This window comes from Oncorhynchus keta, chromosome 13, assembly GCF_023373465.1.
Source record: "Oncorhynchus keta strain PuntledgeMale-10-30-2019 chromosome 13, Oket_V2, whole genome shotgun sequence".
NCBI classification, from domain to species: Eukaryota; Metazoa; Chordata; class Actinopteri; order Salmoniformes; family Salmonidae; genus Oncorhynchus; species Oncorhynchus keta.
Window position 1 is genome coordinate 23,820,013 of NC_068433.1, and position 16,816 is coordinate 23,836,828.

At 45.8% G+C, this 16,816-nt stretch overlaps 1 protein-coding gene across 2 annotated transcripts in view; it reads right to left on the reverse strand.

The window, feature by feature from the left end:
• The window catches only part of LOC118392744 (large neutral amino acids transporter small subunit 2), a 38,386-nt gene that overhangs the window by 5,386 nt on the left and 16,184 nt on the right, over nucleotides 1-16,816 (reverse strand). For both annotated transcript variants that reach the window (XM_052459801.1, XM_052459800.1), the window contains 6 exons: nucleotides 7,451-7,576; nucleotides 6,187-6,340; nucleotides 5,751-5,874; nucleotides 5,289-5,392; nucleotides 3,576-3,672; nucleotides 1,540-1,689 (listed from right to left, as the gene is read on the reverse strand). In XM_052459801.1, the coding sequence (XP_052315761.1) occupies nucleotides 1,540-1,689; nucleotides 3,576-3,672; nucleotides 5,289-5,392; nucleotides 5,751-5,874; nucleotides 6,187-6,340; nucleotides 7,451-7,576 (755 nt within the window). The remainder of the gene's footprint in view (nucleotides 1-1,539; nucleotides 1,690-3,575; nucleotides 3,673-5,288; nucleotides 5,393-5,750; nucleotides 5,875-6,186; nucleotides 6,341-7,450; nucleotides 7,577-16,816) is intronic.

Below are 16,816 nucleotides of genomic sequence, written 5' to 3' on the forward strand. Positions count from 1 at the left end.
CTTGTTTGAATGGCCTTTAGGTAACTTGTTTGAATGGCCTTTAGGTAGCTTGTTTGTCAGCTTGTTGATGAAGTTGAACGGCACCAAAGTTATTTGACTGTAATCAGAAATCAGCACGTACAGCATCTGACTGACAGCTGGCACTGTGCCTTCGCTACTTTATAACATTTGTCCAACGCGATGATAATGTCGCAGAGGACAGTCAGCTGTGCTGTAGAACTGGGCGCACTATTACGGCAGAACGGATATATTGAAAACATATTTGTGCATTAGCTACATCTTCACTACACTACCTAGCTAGGAAAGGTGGTTCAGTGGACGATGTCACCTTGGTAATATTTTCGAACGTTAGAACAGCCAAATTTGTTTTTAGCTATCCTGTGAGTGCGCGTTATCAGACAGATCAGTGCAGACGGTCGTCACGCTATCTAACATGAGAATGGGGAAAGTGGTCAATGTAGCTGATTTGTGTCAAAAATTACATTGTTGACAGTGAATAGAATGTTTGAAGTCACGGAAGTTTATAACAATGGCACTTTTAGACGGTTTTAGAAATCCCATTCAAGTGGAGAATTCATTTTTTTTAAGGACAAAAAGCGTAATAGGTTAAAAAGTACAACTATTATCAAAAAGTTGTATGCAAGCAACTTAATCCAGACATTTTAAAGTTTGAATGTAATTTCTAGCTTAAATGGTGTCAGAGGAGTAACGTAAACTCACCCCATTCCGTACAAATGTGCTGCAACCGCAACATTCAAAAGAGGCGACAAAGAAAACTAATAGGACTGTGTTGACGTCAAAATTGGGGGTGTGAACTAGGTTTCTATTCAAGCGTTGATCGACATGGTAATGGCTCTATAGTATTGGAGAAAAGTTGAAAAAACTGACCCTCGGTTACATCTTGACGTGCCATGTCGTAACGTACAGCACAGATAAAGAAACTATTTCTGTCTTACAATCTCTCTCCACCAGGTGTAGCACTTCTACCCTCCTTTAAAAACAAGAAATGGACAGTGACGGGGGTAATGGGGGGTTACCTACCATTTTTTTGCATCATCATTGCATGCACTCACCATTCTCAAAGCAATTTTCCCACACAACATCTCTCCTTCTCACTATCACGCATTAGTTTCTCTTCCCCACCCGCCATTTTTAAAAAGACCCGACGGGGCTCATTGCCTGCTTGAATTACGCAGAAACGGGCAGCGTTTAGGTCATGTAATTGATTCTGTTGAAAAGGGGAGAAATTGTGCTTTACAATGGTATTGACAGTACAGTTGATCTGGAAGTATTACGTTTTTGGGGAGCTAAAATAAGGGCAATTGTACGGACCAAGGCAATGTACGAGTTTACACGAGTTTACGTTAGTGTAGTGTAAAGAATCATATAAAGATAGATGTATGACAAAGATTTAAAGTGGGATGTCCAATTAAAAAGTATATATAAAGTGTATCCTAAATGAAGATTTGTTGGAAACGTTTAGTAAGTATAGATAGCCTCAAGAACCCAGTGCCAAGAAATGTCTTCTTTGAAATTCACCCTGATTGGTCGGTGCATGTCGGGTGCCTTGATGCGCAGCACGATCTGCCCGGCAACAGTGACCCCGTAGAAGAGGTAGTTGATGAAGCCCACGTAGTTAATGAGGGTGTACATGTCACTGGTGCACAGCATCAACAGGGTGGACAGACACTGGGGAAGGGAGGGAGAGAGGGAGAGAATGGGTCAATATAGGTACAGTATATGAAAATATAAAATACACTACATGACCAAAAGAATGTGGACACATGCTCGTCGAACATCTCATTCCAATATCATGGGCATTAATATGGAGTTAGTCCTCCCTTTGCTGCTATAACAGCCTCCACTCTTCCACATACTTTTGTACATACAGTGGGAAGAAAAAGTACGTGAAAACTTTAGAATTACCTGGATTTCTACATAAATTGGTCATAAAATTTTATCTGATCTTCATCTAAGTCATAATATATAATAATAATATATGCCATTTAGCAGACGCTTTTATCCAAAGCGACTTACAGTCATGTGTGCATACATTCTACGTATGGGTGGTCCCGGGAATCAAACCCACTACCCTGGCGTTACAAGCGCCATGCTCTACCAACTGAGCTACAGAAGGACCTCATAACAATAGACAAACACAGTCTGCTTAAACTAACAACACACAAACAATTGTAAATGTTAATGTCTTTATTGAATACACTGTGTAAATATTCACAGTGCAGGTTGGAAAAAGTATGTGAACCCCTGGATTTAATAACAGGTTGACCCTTCTTTTGCAGCAATAACCTCAACCAAACGTTTCCTGTAGTTGCGGATCAGACCAGCACAACGGTCAGGAGGAATTTTGGACCATTCCTCTTTACAAAACTGTTTCAGTTCCACAATAATCTTGGGATGTTTGGTGTGAACCGCTCTCTTGAGGTCATGCCACAGCATCTCAATCGGGTTGAGGTCAGGACTGACTAGGCCACTCCAGAAGGCGTATTTCCTTCTGTTCAAGCCATTCTGTTGTTGATTTACTTCTGTATTTTGGGTTGTTGTCCTGTTGAATCACCCAACATCTGTTGAGCTTCAATTGGCGGACAGCCTTACATTCTCCTGCAAAATGTCTTGATAAATTTGGGAATTAATTTTTCAGTTCTAAGGTGTCGAGGCCCTGAGTCAGCAAAGCATCCCAAACCATGAAGCTCCCTCCACCATAGTTTAAAATTGGGATGAGGTTTTAATGTTGGTGTGCTGAGCCTTTTTTCTCTCCACATATATTGTTGTGTGTTCCTTCCAAACTACACAACTTTAGTGTCATCTGTCCACAGAATATTTTGCCAGCACCACTGAGGAACATCCAGGTGCTCTCTTTTGCAAACTTTTTTGGACAGCAGTGCCTTCTTCCATGGTGTCCTTCCATGAACACCTTTCTTGTTTAGTGTTTCACATATTTTAGACTCGTCAACAGAGATGTTAGCATCTTCCAGAGATTTCTGTAAGTCTTTAGCTGACACTCTATGATTCTTCTTAACCTCATTCTGCGCGGTGCTCTTGCAGTCATCTTTGCAGGACGGCCACTCCTAGGGAGAGTGGCAACAGTGCTGAAATTTCTCCATTTATAGACACTTTGTCTTACCGTGGACTGACTTTTAGAGATACTTTTATGCTTTATGCAAGGCAACAATTCTTAATCTTAGGTCTTCTGAGATCTATTTAGTTTAAATTATGTATTCAATATAGACAAGAAAAACACAATCATTTGTGTGTTATTAGTTTAAGCACGCCGTGTCTATTGTTGTGACTTTGTTGTGACTCAGATAAAATGTTGATGTAAAATGTATGCAGAAATCCAGGTAATTCCAAAGGGTTCACATACTTTATATTGCCACTGTATAGTGTACTGTGCAGACACAGACACCTGTGTCAAAGGTAAATACATAGAGAGAAAGGAAGAGAGAGGGGAAGAGAGATGGAGAGAGAGAGAGAGAGAGAGAGAGAGAGAGAGAGAGAGAGAGAGAGAGAGAGAGAGAGAGAGAGAGAGAGAGAGAGAGACAGGATGTAGCACTCACAGTGAAGAGCAGAGCAGGGATGGGGGTACAACGCTTCACGTGGATCATGGCCAGGAGACTGGGGAGGTGGCCCTCTCTGGCTCCAGCAAAGAACAACCTGTTCGAGAGAAAGAGATTGAGAGCGAGTGAGAGACGGGTTAACTACTAATACAATCCAACGCAGTGCAACAATACGGAGCAATGAACGGTTGACGTGGGTGGGATAAGTACACCGATAAAAAAAGAAGAAGAGAGTTCACAGAGAAAGATAATACAGTACCAGTCAAGAGTTTGGACACACCTACTCATTCAAGGGTTTTTCTTCATTTGTACTATTTTCTACATTGTAGAATAATAGTGAAGACATCAAAACTATGAAATAACACATAAGGAATCATGTAGTAACCAACAAAACAAAATGTATTCATCATCATGTTGAATCATGTTAAACAAATCAAAATATATTTTATATTTGAGATTCTTCAAAGTAGCCACCCTTTGCCTTGATGACAGCTTTGCACACTCTTGGCATTCTCTCAACCAGCTTCATGAGGAATGCTTTTCCAATAATCTTGAAGAAATTCCCACATATGCTGAGCACTTGAAGGCTGCTTTTCCTCCACTCTGCAGTCCAACTCATCCCAAACCATCTCAATTGGGTTGAGGTCGGGTGATTGTGGAGGCCAGGCCATCTGATGTAGCACTCCATCACTCTTCTTCTTGATCAAATAGCCCTTACACAGCCTGTAGCTGTGTTGGGTCATTGTCCTGTTGAAAAACAATTGATAGTCCCATTAAGTGCAAACCTGATGGGATGGCGTATCGCTGCAGAATGTTGTGGTAGCCATGTTGGTTAAGTGTGCTTTGAATTCTAAATAAATCGCTGACAGTGTCACCAGCAATGCACCCCCACACCATCACACCTCCTCCTCCATGCTTCATGGTGGGCACCACACATGCAGAGATCATCCGTTCACCTACTCTGCGTCTCACAAAGACAAATCTCAAATTTGGACTGATCAGATCAAAGGACAGTCTAATGTGCATTGCGCTAGTTTTTTGGCCCAACCAAGTCTCTTCTTCTTATTGGTGTCCTTTAGTAGTGGTTTCTTTGCAGCAATTCGACCATGAAGGTCTGATTCACGCAGTCTCCTCTGAACAGTTGATGTTGAGATGTGTCTGTTACTTGAACTGTGAAGCATTTATTTGGGATACAATTTCTGAGGCTGGTAACTCTAATGAACTTATCCTCTGCAGCAGAGGATGAGAGCCAGTTTCATCATAGCGCTGGATGGTTTTTGCGACTGCACTTCAAGACACTTTCAAAGTTCATGAAATTGATTGGCTCAAACACATTCTACAAATGAACTTTTAACAAGGCACACCTGTTAATTTAAATGCATTCCAGGTGACTACATCATGAAGCTGGTTAAGAGAATGCCTAAAGTGTGCAAAGCTGTCATCAAGGCAAAGGGTGGTTACTTTGAATAATCTCACATTCTAAATATATTTTTTGTTTGTTTTAACACTTTTTTAGTTACTACATGATTCCATATGTGTTATTTAATAGTTTGGATTTCTTCACAATTATTCTACAATGTAGAAAATAGTCAAATATAAGGAAAAATCTTGGAATGAGTAGGTGTGTCCAAACTTTTGACCGGTACTGTTTATGGAGATAGATACAGAAAAACATAGATACAAGAGGCAGATAAATAATGTGGAGGAGAATACCGTGACGAGGTGAAGAGGGACCCGTTGACCCCTCCGAAGGTGGACAGAGCAACAGAGATGGGCATGATCCATGACATCACGCCTAGCAGCTTCTCACCAAACGTCTGGAGGGAGAAAGGAAGGAAGGAAGGAATAGACGGAGGAATATAGGGAGGAAGAGAGGGGACAAGAGAATATGGTGAAACACACAATTACACATTCAATGAACTGCTACATAGCTACACCACAAGGTTTGATACTTATACACTTAAAAGTTCAAATTGCAGCATCAGTTGATTGATAATATGGTACAGATGTGCCACTCCACTAAGCAGAATTCAAAGTTGAATCTGAATTTAAGGACCATTAACTCTCTGTGACCGACAAGGGGGCGCCAGAGGCCTTTGTTAATACTGAGGTTGAACGCGAATAAACCCAGAGCTGCTTCCTGATCCTGGCAGGACGGTGGGTGGAGCTACTCACTACAGCAACAGCGTTGGAGGCCAGCAGCTCCTGAGGACTCATGGCGGTGACGTAAGCGATGTTGGCAAACACGTACACGAACGTCACCAAGGGGATGGAGATGAAGATGGCACGTGGAAGATTCCTAGAAAAGTAGAGAGAGGAATGGAGGGATGGGGAGAAGGGATGGGGGAAGGTATGTCATTCATTAGAGACATGTAAGTTATATAGGTATCAGTCCAGTTCAGAATTGAGAGAGGGATGGGGAAAAGGTAGACCAAAAAGGTAGACCATTTATTAAAGACATGTAGGTCTCATTCAATAGGGATCAGTTCAGTTCTCAAATATAATATCAAAATATAGTCGCTCTGGATAAGAGCGTCTGCTAAATGACTTAAATGTAAATGTAATATAGAATTTGGGACACACGCATGGACTAATTGTAGTAGGGCTTTACACATAGGGGTCAACCAGCTCCTCAGTGACGTAGTTGAGGAAGTTCCATCCTCCGTAGGCGAAGGAGCCTTGTAGGAAGGCCAGGGCTATCAGCCCCACGTCGTACTCCTGGAAGGGATCAAAGGCATGGGCTGGCTCCAGCCAATAGTACTCCCCTGAAGGAGTAGAGGGGAACAGAGGGGAAGAAGAGCGAACGAATGGGGTTTAGAATGAGGATTTTATGGTGGTGTAGGCCTAGATTTTAGAGTGGTGTAGGTCTAGATTTTAGGGTGATGTAGGCCTAGATTTTGTATTTTTGTGAAATATGTCATATTTCACAAAAATAATAACAATAATAACAATATGCAGTGTGTGCAATATGCAGTGTGTGCATGTGTGTGTGTTTGTGTGTGTGACAGACATACAGAGTATGCACTATTGGCTTGCACACCATGTCTACTTCCGACCCCGTCTATCTCTGTCCTTTCCTCCTAGTCTCATCTTTTCGTTGTCATGCCAATACGAACAGGTCATCCTTAATCTCTCTTCCTGCCTCCCTCTTTCTTCCTCTCCTTCTTTTGCTGTCATTGTCTGCCTCTTCCCCGCCTCTCTCCCTCATCTCTCTCTGGTTGGTGATTCTCCCATACTCTCACCCATTGTATCCTTACACAAACACTCAGAATCCCTCTCTCCTCTCTCTGTGTTTACAGCCCTATTCTCACTGTTGTCTCTGTCTGTCTCTCTCATAACTGACCCTCATTAGTGTTATGCTAACTAACCCACAGACACGACTGGGATGAAAACCATCTTGAAACTCTATTAGCTCTGTGAGTTTTATCAGAGGCCCCAGAACTGTGACCTCTTAACTCTGTGAATCGGGAAGCTATGTCTGTGTCGCAAACAGCACCCTATTCTCTATGTAGTGCACTACTTTCTATCAGGGCCCATAGGGCTGTGGTGAAAAGAAGTGCACTATATGTGGATTAGGGTGTCATTTGGGACACATACTTTGAGTCCACAGCGACCCAGACTTTGAGTCCACATTGACCCAGTGATGGGATGTCAGTGGGGTTTGGTGTCTTTGTGGTGTCTCTGGACCGAGAGAGAGATGATAGAGATGGGCAGACTCTGTGGTATGGAGTGTGATACACACACACACACACACACACACACACACACACACACACACACACACACACACACACACACACACACACACACACACACACACACACACACACACACACACACACACACACACACACACACACGGTGCCTAGTCCTACCCTTGCAGATCTGCACGATGCCCATGACAATGATGAGAGCCAGTGCCAGCAGCTTGCCGGCTGTGAAGATGTCCTGGACTCTGGTGGCCCATCGCACACTGGAGCAGTTCACCCACGTCAACAAAACTGAAAGAGAGAGAGAGGGGGGCGATAGTGTTATAGTGTTATAATTGATTAAATGTGTTTTTATCATTATGCGTTTTTGCAGTGGCAATATAAGATAGGGACTTATAATGCCACGAAAGCTTGTTGAATTAAACTGAATTAAATTGTCAATAAAGCTTGAATTATATTCAACTGAAAGGTTCAATTGTCAATAAAGCTTGAATCAAATTGAACTACAAGAAATATTACACAACAGAGATCAATCAACACAATACAATTCACGCTGGGCGTTGTGCTCCGTTCATTCATGTCCTCCACTGCTCTCTGCTACATTACACTAAGCCAGGCCAGAATAACACAGGAACACAATGGCGAATCCCAGTAGAATAAACATAGTAGACTGGAGGAATTCTCACCATAGAATTCTCATCAGCTCAGCAGAGATCTGTTGCTTACAATGCACAAAGGGAGAAGTACACGACTGCACTACATTTCCCTTCTGTTGTGTTTTTTTTAAGGGTTTCCAACAGCGATCGGTGTGACACGTGGCACGGACACTAGCGAGTGGTCATAGTACTATAAACGGTGACGTAAGGAGAGAGGAATAGAGGGAGCGAGAGAGAGAGAGACTGAGAAACAGAAACAGTAGTAGCGGATGGATAGAGAATCGGAAGGAGGGAGAAGAAGGTGTGTGTGCGACGGGAGTTGCAGTAACACACATTGAGCTACAACTGGTCGTGACACGTCAACAAAAGGTGACGCACGCAGCTACCTTTGCTATCGTCATTGAAATGACGTGCAAACCACGTGGATTCAACCAGTGTGTGCCCAGAGGGACTGTACTATCACAACGTACTAGGACCCCCCTCTCAACTTCTCAGACACAATGACACGTACCACACGCCAAAGGCTCATGGGTCTGACTTCATCCACAGACACTGACTGGGGTTCAGTGTGTCTGTCCTGCACTCTGTCCCACCTCCACCTTTCTCGTGCTGCAGTGCAGTACATGTCACCATGGTCCCGGCAATGGAATTAACGTCCTGTCCAGGTGGTGTACTTGTACATCAAGCTGCACTACGTCACAGAAACAGGAGATGTATGGGCTGTTCTGGCAGAGCTGCTTCCTTACTGTTGCAAGGGTAAGGAGACCTACTTACTCGGGTAATGTTAGACGTGATGGTAACGATAGGGGCAGCAGGTAGCCTAGCGGTTTAAGAGCGCTGGGCCAGTAACTGAAAGGCCGCTAGTTCAAACTCCCTCAGCCGAACAAGGTGAAATATCTGTTGGTTAACCCGCTCTGCCAGGCACAGATGGAGAGGAGGAGAGGAACAGGGGAAGAGAGGACGGGCTTGTTAGTAATTGATAGTTGTGAAAGAGTGTATGATGTTTAAGAGGTTTGGGGGAAGTCGAGGGGGTAGTGAGAGGAAAGGGGGTAGGGGGCTGTTTGGCCTGATCTGTGGGCATGTTGTCAGCTGGTAACACATAGTTAGTCTGGTCCCAGATCTGTGTGTGCTTTATCCAACTCCTCTGAATATTGTTGTACAATGGAGTGTAAAAAGCACATAAAGTACAAATCTTGGATCAGGCGAACAAAATAACAGCTGCAACACACTGTAGACACAACAGTGGTAGTGGTGTGTGGGAGAGCCAGTGTGCGCTATGGGGAGTAAGACTGTGCTGTTTCTGCTCTCTGATTTGGTAAACAGGAAATACAGACAACCACATATGAGTTGAGCTGTGTGTGTGTGTGTGTGTGTGTGTGTGTGTGTGTGTGTGTGTGTGTGTGTGTGTGTGTGTGTGTGTGTGTGTGTGTGTGTGTGTGTGTGTGTGTGTGTGTGTGTCGAACCCCATATCTACATTTAAACATAACTGTACGTAACGAAGAACGAACCGTACAGATGTGCTCTCTCTGCCAAGCGGCAAGTGCGTTTGCAATCATTACAGTAACAATAACATACGTAATGGAAAACATTGGTGACATTTCTGCAAAATGCCCCTGACAGTGCAGTCATATCCACTTGGCAGCACCTGTGCTGCAGGGCAGGGGCACATTTTAATCAGCCCTACTGTGGGCTGTCTCATACTCTCATTTTTCAAAACAGCATGAATCGCACTCCTCTCTGTTCTACATGTGGTCAGGCTAAGAGGAACGTATACTGGGTAACACCTGGGAAACCGGGCGCGTTCTGAGAACCCGAGCCATTCTCAGCTGTTTGTAAGCTGAGTACACACTGGGATCTGAGGAACTCCATAACAAGGCACCAACTCCAGGCCACGGAGACAGAGAGAGGGGAGGAGCTGGCTGGTGGCACGTTTCTGAACCCGGTGACACTTTCCTAAATTATGTCCGTGGCTGCAGCACAAGTCCCCAGTGACCAATGAATGGTTAGTGGTTGTGGGAGTGGGTTACAGGAGTGGGGGGGTGGGGGGAATCGGTAGTTAATATATATATATATATACTGTATTGTAGTTTTTCGTTTTTTTTTGTGTATAGTCAGAATAAGTGATTGCACAGCACCATTCAGGTACTGGAAACACATACACCCTCACGAAAAAACACCCCCATACCTGCTATAGATTGTATATGGATTTTCTAGGGCATCTGTGATAGAAAACAGACAGCAAGGACGTCTGGACTCTCACGACTCGTCTTAGACACATGAAACCTCTTGTAGAACACAAACCTACAGAATATCTCGGACACCCACCCTCCCCAAGACACAGTCAGCCAGTCACAGATCCACAGTGTACTGTACGTTCAGGGGCAGTAAGATACAACAACAACAAAAACAGAGATGGAGGAAGGGCATAAAAAGGGAGAGAGGGGAGAAGAGGGGGATGAAAAAGAGGAATTGAAAATAAGGGTTCAGCTATCAGAGTATACTGCTCTATGGGCAACATGGGCAACAAGACAGATACAGGTACATGCCATATAAAGTGGGTACTGTAGACGTGAATGGTGACACTAAAGAACAGTTTCCCAAACTGTTAATCAGTCGCTCCAGTAACAATTGATCCAAGTGCAAAGATCTATTGATAAGATCTTCTTAGAAAACACTGATTTGAAGATGATTATTAAACCGTTCTTAGGGTTTTTTTTTTGGAAGGATTTAACAGACAGAAGACAAAGGATATTTGGGAGGTCGTTTGCTTTTTCACAAACTAGCTTCACACTGTTCATGTACCCTCTCTCTGTTCCCTTTGTCGCTACGACTCTCTGTCTCTCTGTCTCTGTCTCTCTCTCTCTCACTCCCCATCTCTCTCTCTCTCTCTCTCTCTCTCTCTCTCTCTCTCTCTCTCTCCCCATCTCTCTCTCTCTCTCTCTCTCTCTCTCCCCATCTCTCTCTCTCTCTCTCTCTCTCTCTCTCTCTCCCCATCTTTCTGTCTCTCTCTTTCTCCCCATCCCGCTCTCTCCCTCTCTCTCTCTCTCTCTCTCTCTCTCTCTCTCTCTCTCTCTCTCTCTCTCGGTGCATGCTGGGTGTTTTGGAGTTTGAGTGTTTGGTGTGGAAAGCTCTATCCTAACTAACTTTCTTGATTCTATTCTTTTCTTTACATGTTATTTTCTATGGTGGAGGGTTAATGCAATATTTGTTTTTAGCGGTATCCAAAGTTTCTTTTTCAAAGTTAGGGTGGAAGAGGACAGAGTAACATTCCGGGGTTGCAAGGTATAGTGTGCGCAATGGCTTCTCAGCCTAGTGCGCAAGAGACGCTGTCGATTCAGCATGGTTTCAGGTGTGTTCCTGAGAACGGAGTTAAGGTGGAGGAGGTTCTGCTCGCGGTCGGTGAACAGGTAGGAGCTGAGTTTATACATTCTGCTTCTAGAATGAACAAGGCGGTGGTTGTGTTCATGAAAAGAGCTAATTTGGTCGGTAGGCTAATTGCTAGCGGAATATTTGTAAGGGATGTGTTGGTGTCAATTTCACTCTCTCTACCCCTTCAACAAGAGTTGTAGTGGCAAATTTGCCTCCGTTTATTACGGATGACCAAATTAGGAAAGAGCTGAGTCGTTTTGGTAAGTTTGCTAGCGGTTTCCGTGTACTGTCAGCAGGTTTTCAGGCAGATGCCGTTAAGCACGTTGTTTCATTCAGGAGGCAAGTGTTTATGTTTCTGAACAATAATGAGCAACAGCTAAATGTGCATTTTAAAGTGAGGCATGGGGAAGGGCTCTATGCAGGTTTTGCCAGCACAGATAGTCTACGGTGTTTTGAATGTGGGGATTTGGGGCACAAGAGCTTTGCGTGCCCACATAAAGGCCATAGACAAGGGAGGGTACGAGCGCAAGGGGGAAATCGAGGTGAAAATGCAGGGGGTAAGGAGATGCAGACAGCAGAGGCTGGGCCTAGTCAGTCTAGAGATGGTGGTGTAGATGAGGCTGGGTCTAGTCAGGCTAGAGATGGTGGGGTAGCTGAGGCTGGGTCTAGTCAGGCTAGAGATGGTGGGGTAGCTGAGGCTGGGCCTAGACATGCTATGGAGGGTGGTATAGCTGAGGCTGGCCCTAGTCATGCTATGGAGGGTGTTGTAGCTGAGGCTGGCCCTAGTCATGCTATGGAGGGTGGTATAGCTGAGGCTGGCCCTAGTCATGCTATGGAGGGTGTTGTAGCTGAGGCTGGCCCTAGTCATGCTATGGAGGGTGTTGTAGCTGAGGCTGGCCCTAGTCATGCTATGGAGGGTGGTGCAGATGATACTGCGTCTAGTCAGGTTATTCTAGTGGATGAGGAGAGTATAGTGGGGAAGTGTAAGAGATTAGGGGAGGAGGAGGAGGGTGTCAAGAGGAAAAAGAAAAGGGTGTGGACAAAGGCACCATGGAAATGTTGCCTGTTGCTGTGGGTGAGGCCCTAACCAGAGAGAAAGGGCAGGTGGTCAGGGTGGGAGATAGAGAAGAGGAGGAAAGTGAGTCTGAGGAAGAGGATGAGGAGGTATTTTTTCAGACTCCTCTTCAATTGGCCCGGAGCTGACAGCCAGTCAACCAGAGGGGTCTAAGTACACGTTGAGAGAACTGACAAGGTTCCTGAATGAGACTAAGGGGAAAAAGTTAATCTTGAGGCTTTTTTCCTGATCCTAGAAAGTTTGTAAGATCAGTACAACATGCTATGAGAAATGAGGGCATGGTGTCCTCTCACCCAAGAAACGGTTTAGGTTGAGGAAGTGGGTCACAACAGTGCGTAAGGTTTACCTTCAGACACTGTTTAAATGTTTAATTTCTTACTGACACTGGGGCTTTTTGAGCTTTGCTATTGGTCTATTTCTCTGCTGGCTTTTCTCCCACTTCTTATGGAGACTCTTCGGGTAGGCTCGCTCAATATAAATGGCGCCAGAGATGCGGGGAAGAGGAGTGTGTTGAGTGAATATGTAAAACATAAACAAGTACAGGTGTTGTTTCTGCAGGAGACGCATAGTGATGTGGTGAATGAAGTTGATTGGGGGCTCTGGTGGAAAGGGGCAAGTGTGTTGAGCCATGGGACAAATCTTAGTGCAGGGGTGGCAGTCCTTTTTGCACCGGGTCTGGCTGTAAAATTTGCTCCTCAAAGGAGGTGTGTAGGGGTAGGTTGCTTGTTGTTAAAGCAGAAATTAACAACATGTGTTTTGTCTTTATAAATGTGTATGCGCCTAACACAGGGAGAGAAAGAGGGGTTCTATTTGGGAGTCTTAGACAGGAACTCTCACAAGTAGCGCCTGAGGAGACGCTGGTGATCGGAGGTGACTGGAACTGTACAATGGATTTTACAAAAAGACAGAAATGGGGAAGAGCCTCATTCAGTGTCAGTGGGAGTGTTAAGGGACATCTTTAATCAGTTTGACCTAGTGGATGTTTGGAGAACTAAACATCCAAACACAAGACAGTATACGTGGGTGAAGGTTTTGGGGCTAGGGTGAGTGCAGCTCGACTTGATCGTTTTTACATGTCCAGGAATCAGAGCAATAGGCTTCTGAGTGCTACCATTCTCCCAGTGGGGTTTTCGGATCACCACATAACCATGGCTCGGCTGTCTATTTCACCAGGGCCCCGGCAGGCATCTTATTGGAAGTTCAATGTAAAGCTCTTACAAGATGCCACTTTTTGCTCAGGTTTCCAGACTTTTTGGGAAAGATGGGGGCAGCGAAGAGAGGAGTATGAGTCTCTGAGTCAGTGGTGGGATGTGGGGAAAGTGCAAATTCGGCTTTTCTGTCAACAGTACACAGCTCTCTCATCCTCAGAGGCAAGGAGAGTGTTGGGGAACTAGAGCGGTGTATTAGTGAGATGGAGGTAGAGATGGTGGGGCAAGGCAATGTAGGCCTCCAGGCTAACTTAGCCGAATTACGTAGGGACCTGGGCAGTTTTTTCCAGGTTAAAGCAAAGGAGCACTTGTAAGAGCTAGGTTCTCCATGCTCAAGGAGATGGATGCTCCCAGCTCCTTCTTCTTTGGTTTGGAAAGACAGAGCAGTGAAGCCAAGGGTATGCATTGTCTACGGCTGTCTGATGGGCGGGTGACCTCTGTGGTGGGGAGATGCGGGAGCGGACTGTGGAGTTTTATACTGAATTGTATAGGGCAGAAATGTGTGATCCTATGTGTGCTCAGGTCTTGTTCGCAGGACTCCCTAAGCTCTCTCGGGCACAGAGGATGAAATGGACATTCCTCTGTTGTCACATGAACTGGCAGAGGCAGTAACCCAGATGTCCCCCGGTCGTGCACCCGGGGTTGATGGACTTCCAGTGGAATTTTACAAAAAATTCTGGGGAACAATTGGACAGGATTTCTTTTGCGTGTTGCGAGAATGCATAGGGGTAGGAGAGTTGCCGATGAGCTGCCGTCGGGCGGCTCTGACTCTCCTGCCCAAAAAAGGGGACTTGTGTGAACTTAAGAACTGGAGGCCTGTGGCGTTACTCTGTGCGGACTACAAGATTTTTGCCAAGGTCCTCTCTAACAGACTGAAGTCCCATCTGGACTCTATAATACACAAGGACCAGACATATTGTGTACCGGGACGCTCAATCACGGACAACTTGTTCTTGATTAGGGACATGTTGGACTTGTCGAGAGGTTCTAATGTGAACTTTGGACTGGTCTCTTTAGATCAGAGAAGGCTTTTGATAGAGTGGATCATGAGTATCTGTTTAATGTGATGTCTGTGTTTGGGTTTGGGAAGAGTTTTGTGACCTGTGTGAAGCTGTTGTATGCTGGGGGCGTCATGTATGGTTAAGGTGGGAGGGGGCTCAGTAGGCCAGTCTGGGTGAGACGGGGCATTAGACAAGGATGCCCTCTATCTGGGCAGCTGTACACACTAGCCATTGAGCCTTTTTAGGACTGCTACGCAGGAGACTGCGGGGAGTGTGCTGGACAGGCATGGATGTGGTGACAGGAATTGCAGTCTCAGCATATGCAGATGATGTTTCTGTGATGGTCAGGGATGGGCAAGATATGCAGGAACTAGAGACCAGTCTGAAGGTGTATGAGGGAGCTTCATCAGCTAAGGTAAACTGGGGAAAGAGCAAAGCTCTGTTATGTGGGGCATGGGGGATAGGGCTCCTCCTCTGCTTCCAGGGGGTTTGCAGTGGGGTTGTGAAGGGCTTAAAGTGTTGGGGGTGTACCTGGGCTCGGAGAGGTGGGTCAGCAAGAACTGGGAGGGGCTGACACAGGCAGTGGTGTCAAGACTGGCCAGGTGGAGGTGGCTCCTGTCCCAAGTGTCATATAGAGGGAGGGTGCTGATAATCAACAACCTGGTGGCATCTTCCTTGTGGCATAAACTGGCTGTCCTCAACCCCCCCGCCGGTCTGCTTGCAGACCTGCAACGCAAGCTGGTGGACTTTTTTTGGTCGGGACATCACTGGCTGAAGGCAGCAGTTTTGTACATGACCGTCCACGAAGGAGGACAGGGCCTGGTGGAACTGGAGAGCAGGATGGCTGCTTTCAGACTAAAGGCGGTGCAGAGACTGCTGTACCACACTGATGTTGGCTGGAGGGAACCAGCATGCGCGCTGCTGAGGAGAGCTGGCGGATTAGGGTTGGACCGGCAGCTGTTCCTCATGAAGCTGGAGAGGCTGAGTACAGCAGGTCTCTCAGAGTTTTACTCTGCGGTGCTGAGGGCCTGGCAGCTGCTAAGGCCCACACGAGAAGGGGTGTGGAGCCTGGGCAGTGGGTGTGGGAGGAGCCCATCTTCCACAACCCAGCCATCCCTTTGGGATCGGTTCAGTCGGCCACCCTGCAGAGGCAACTGATGGCAGGGGTTTACAAAGGCTGGGTGACCTGAGACTGCTGGGAGAGGAGGGTGGAAAACCCCGGAGGTCTTGGCGCAACAAACAGGAATAACGTCTCTTAGGCTGCTGGAGAGATTCCTGGAGGAGGTTCAGGAGGCACTGTCTGAGCCGGTAAGGGGGTGTTTGAGAGGCCAAGGGAGAGGGGCCACCAATGTTCCCGCCACTGCAGGTGACGGCAGAGACTGGAGACTGGCAAGGGGGTCTGGAGGACTTGTTAGATTTTAACACTCCGAGCCTGGGGAGTTTGAGGGGTGGGAGGTAAAGCCCTCTACAACCTCTGCGTTAAGGTGAGGAGCATTAGAAGCCTAACAGGAGTGAAGGCACATCAGTGGCAGGGGGTATGTGGGGGCGGAGAGTATGGTGGGTTTTAGATGGAGGGCGCTCTACAAACCCCCAGTACCAAAGAGGTCAGGGGACCTCCAGTGGAGGGTTCTTCATGGAGCCCTGGCCACTAACAGCTGGTTGGCACGGGTTGATCCGGGAATTGGGCAGGGGTGTCCTTTCTGTCAAATGAAAGAAACTGTAATTCATGTGTTTTCTGTGTGCACCAGGTTAATGCCATTAATGTCTCTGTTGGAATGTCTGTGTGACAGGTTGGGGGTGGTTTTGCTGTTGGGATGTTTATAATGGGATACAGGTATTCGAGTAAGGAGAAAGAAAAATGTGTTTTGTTGAATTTTCTGTTTGCTCAGGCAAAGTTAGCTATTTGGCTAACAAGGAGGAACAGGGTCAAAGGTGGGGGATAACAGACCCTTTACTACTGTTTCATGGGATGGTCTCTGCGCGCCTTAGGGTTGAGTTTGAGTTCTATAAAATGATCAAATGTGTGGAGATGTTTGAGGAGATATGGTGTGTTGGGGGCTGTCTGTATTGCTGGGGAAGATGTTTTGGATATACGGTTGTAGGAGATGGTTTTTGTGTATTTTTATTTATTTTTATTTTTTATTTATTTTAGGAGTGGGGGGTGAGTTTTAAATGAATTAAGAATGTTTCAATAAAGCAAGACCAAAAGTCAAAGTCTCTCT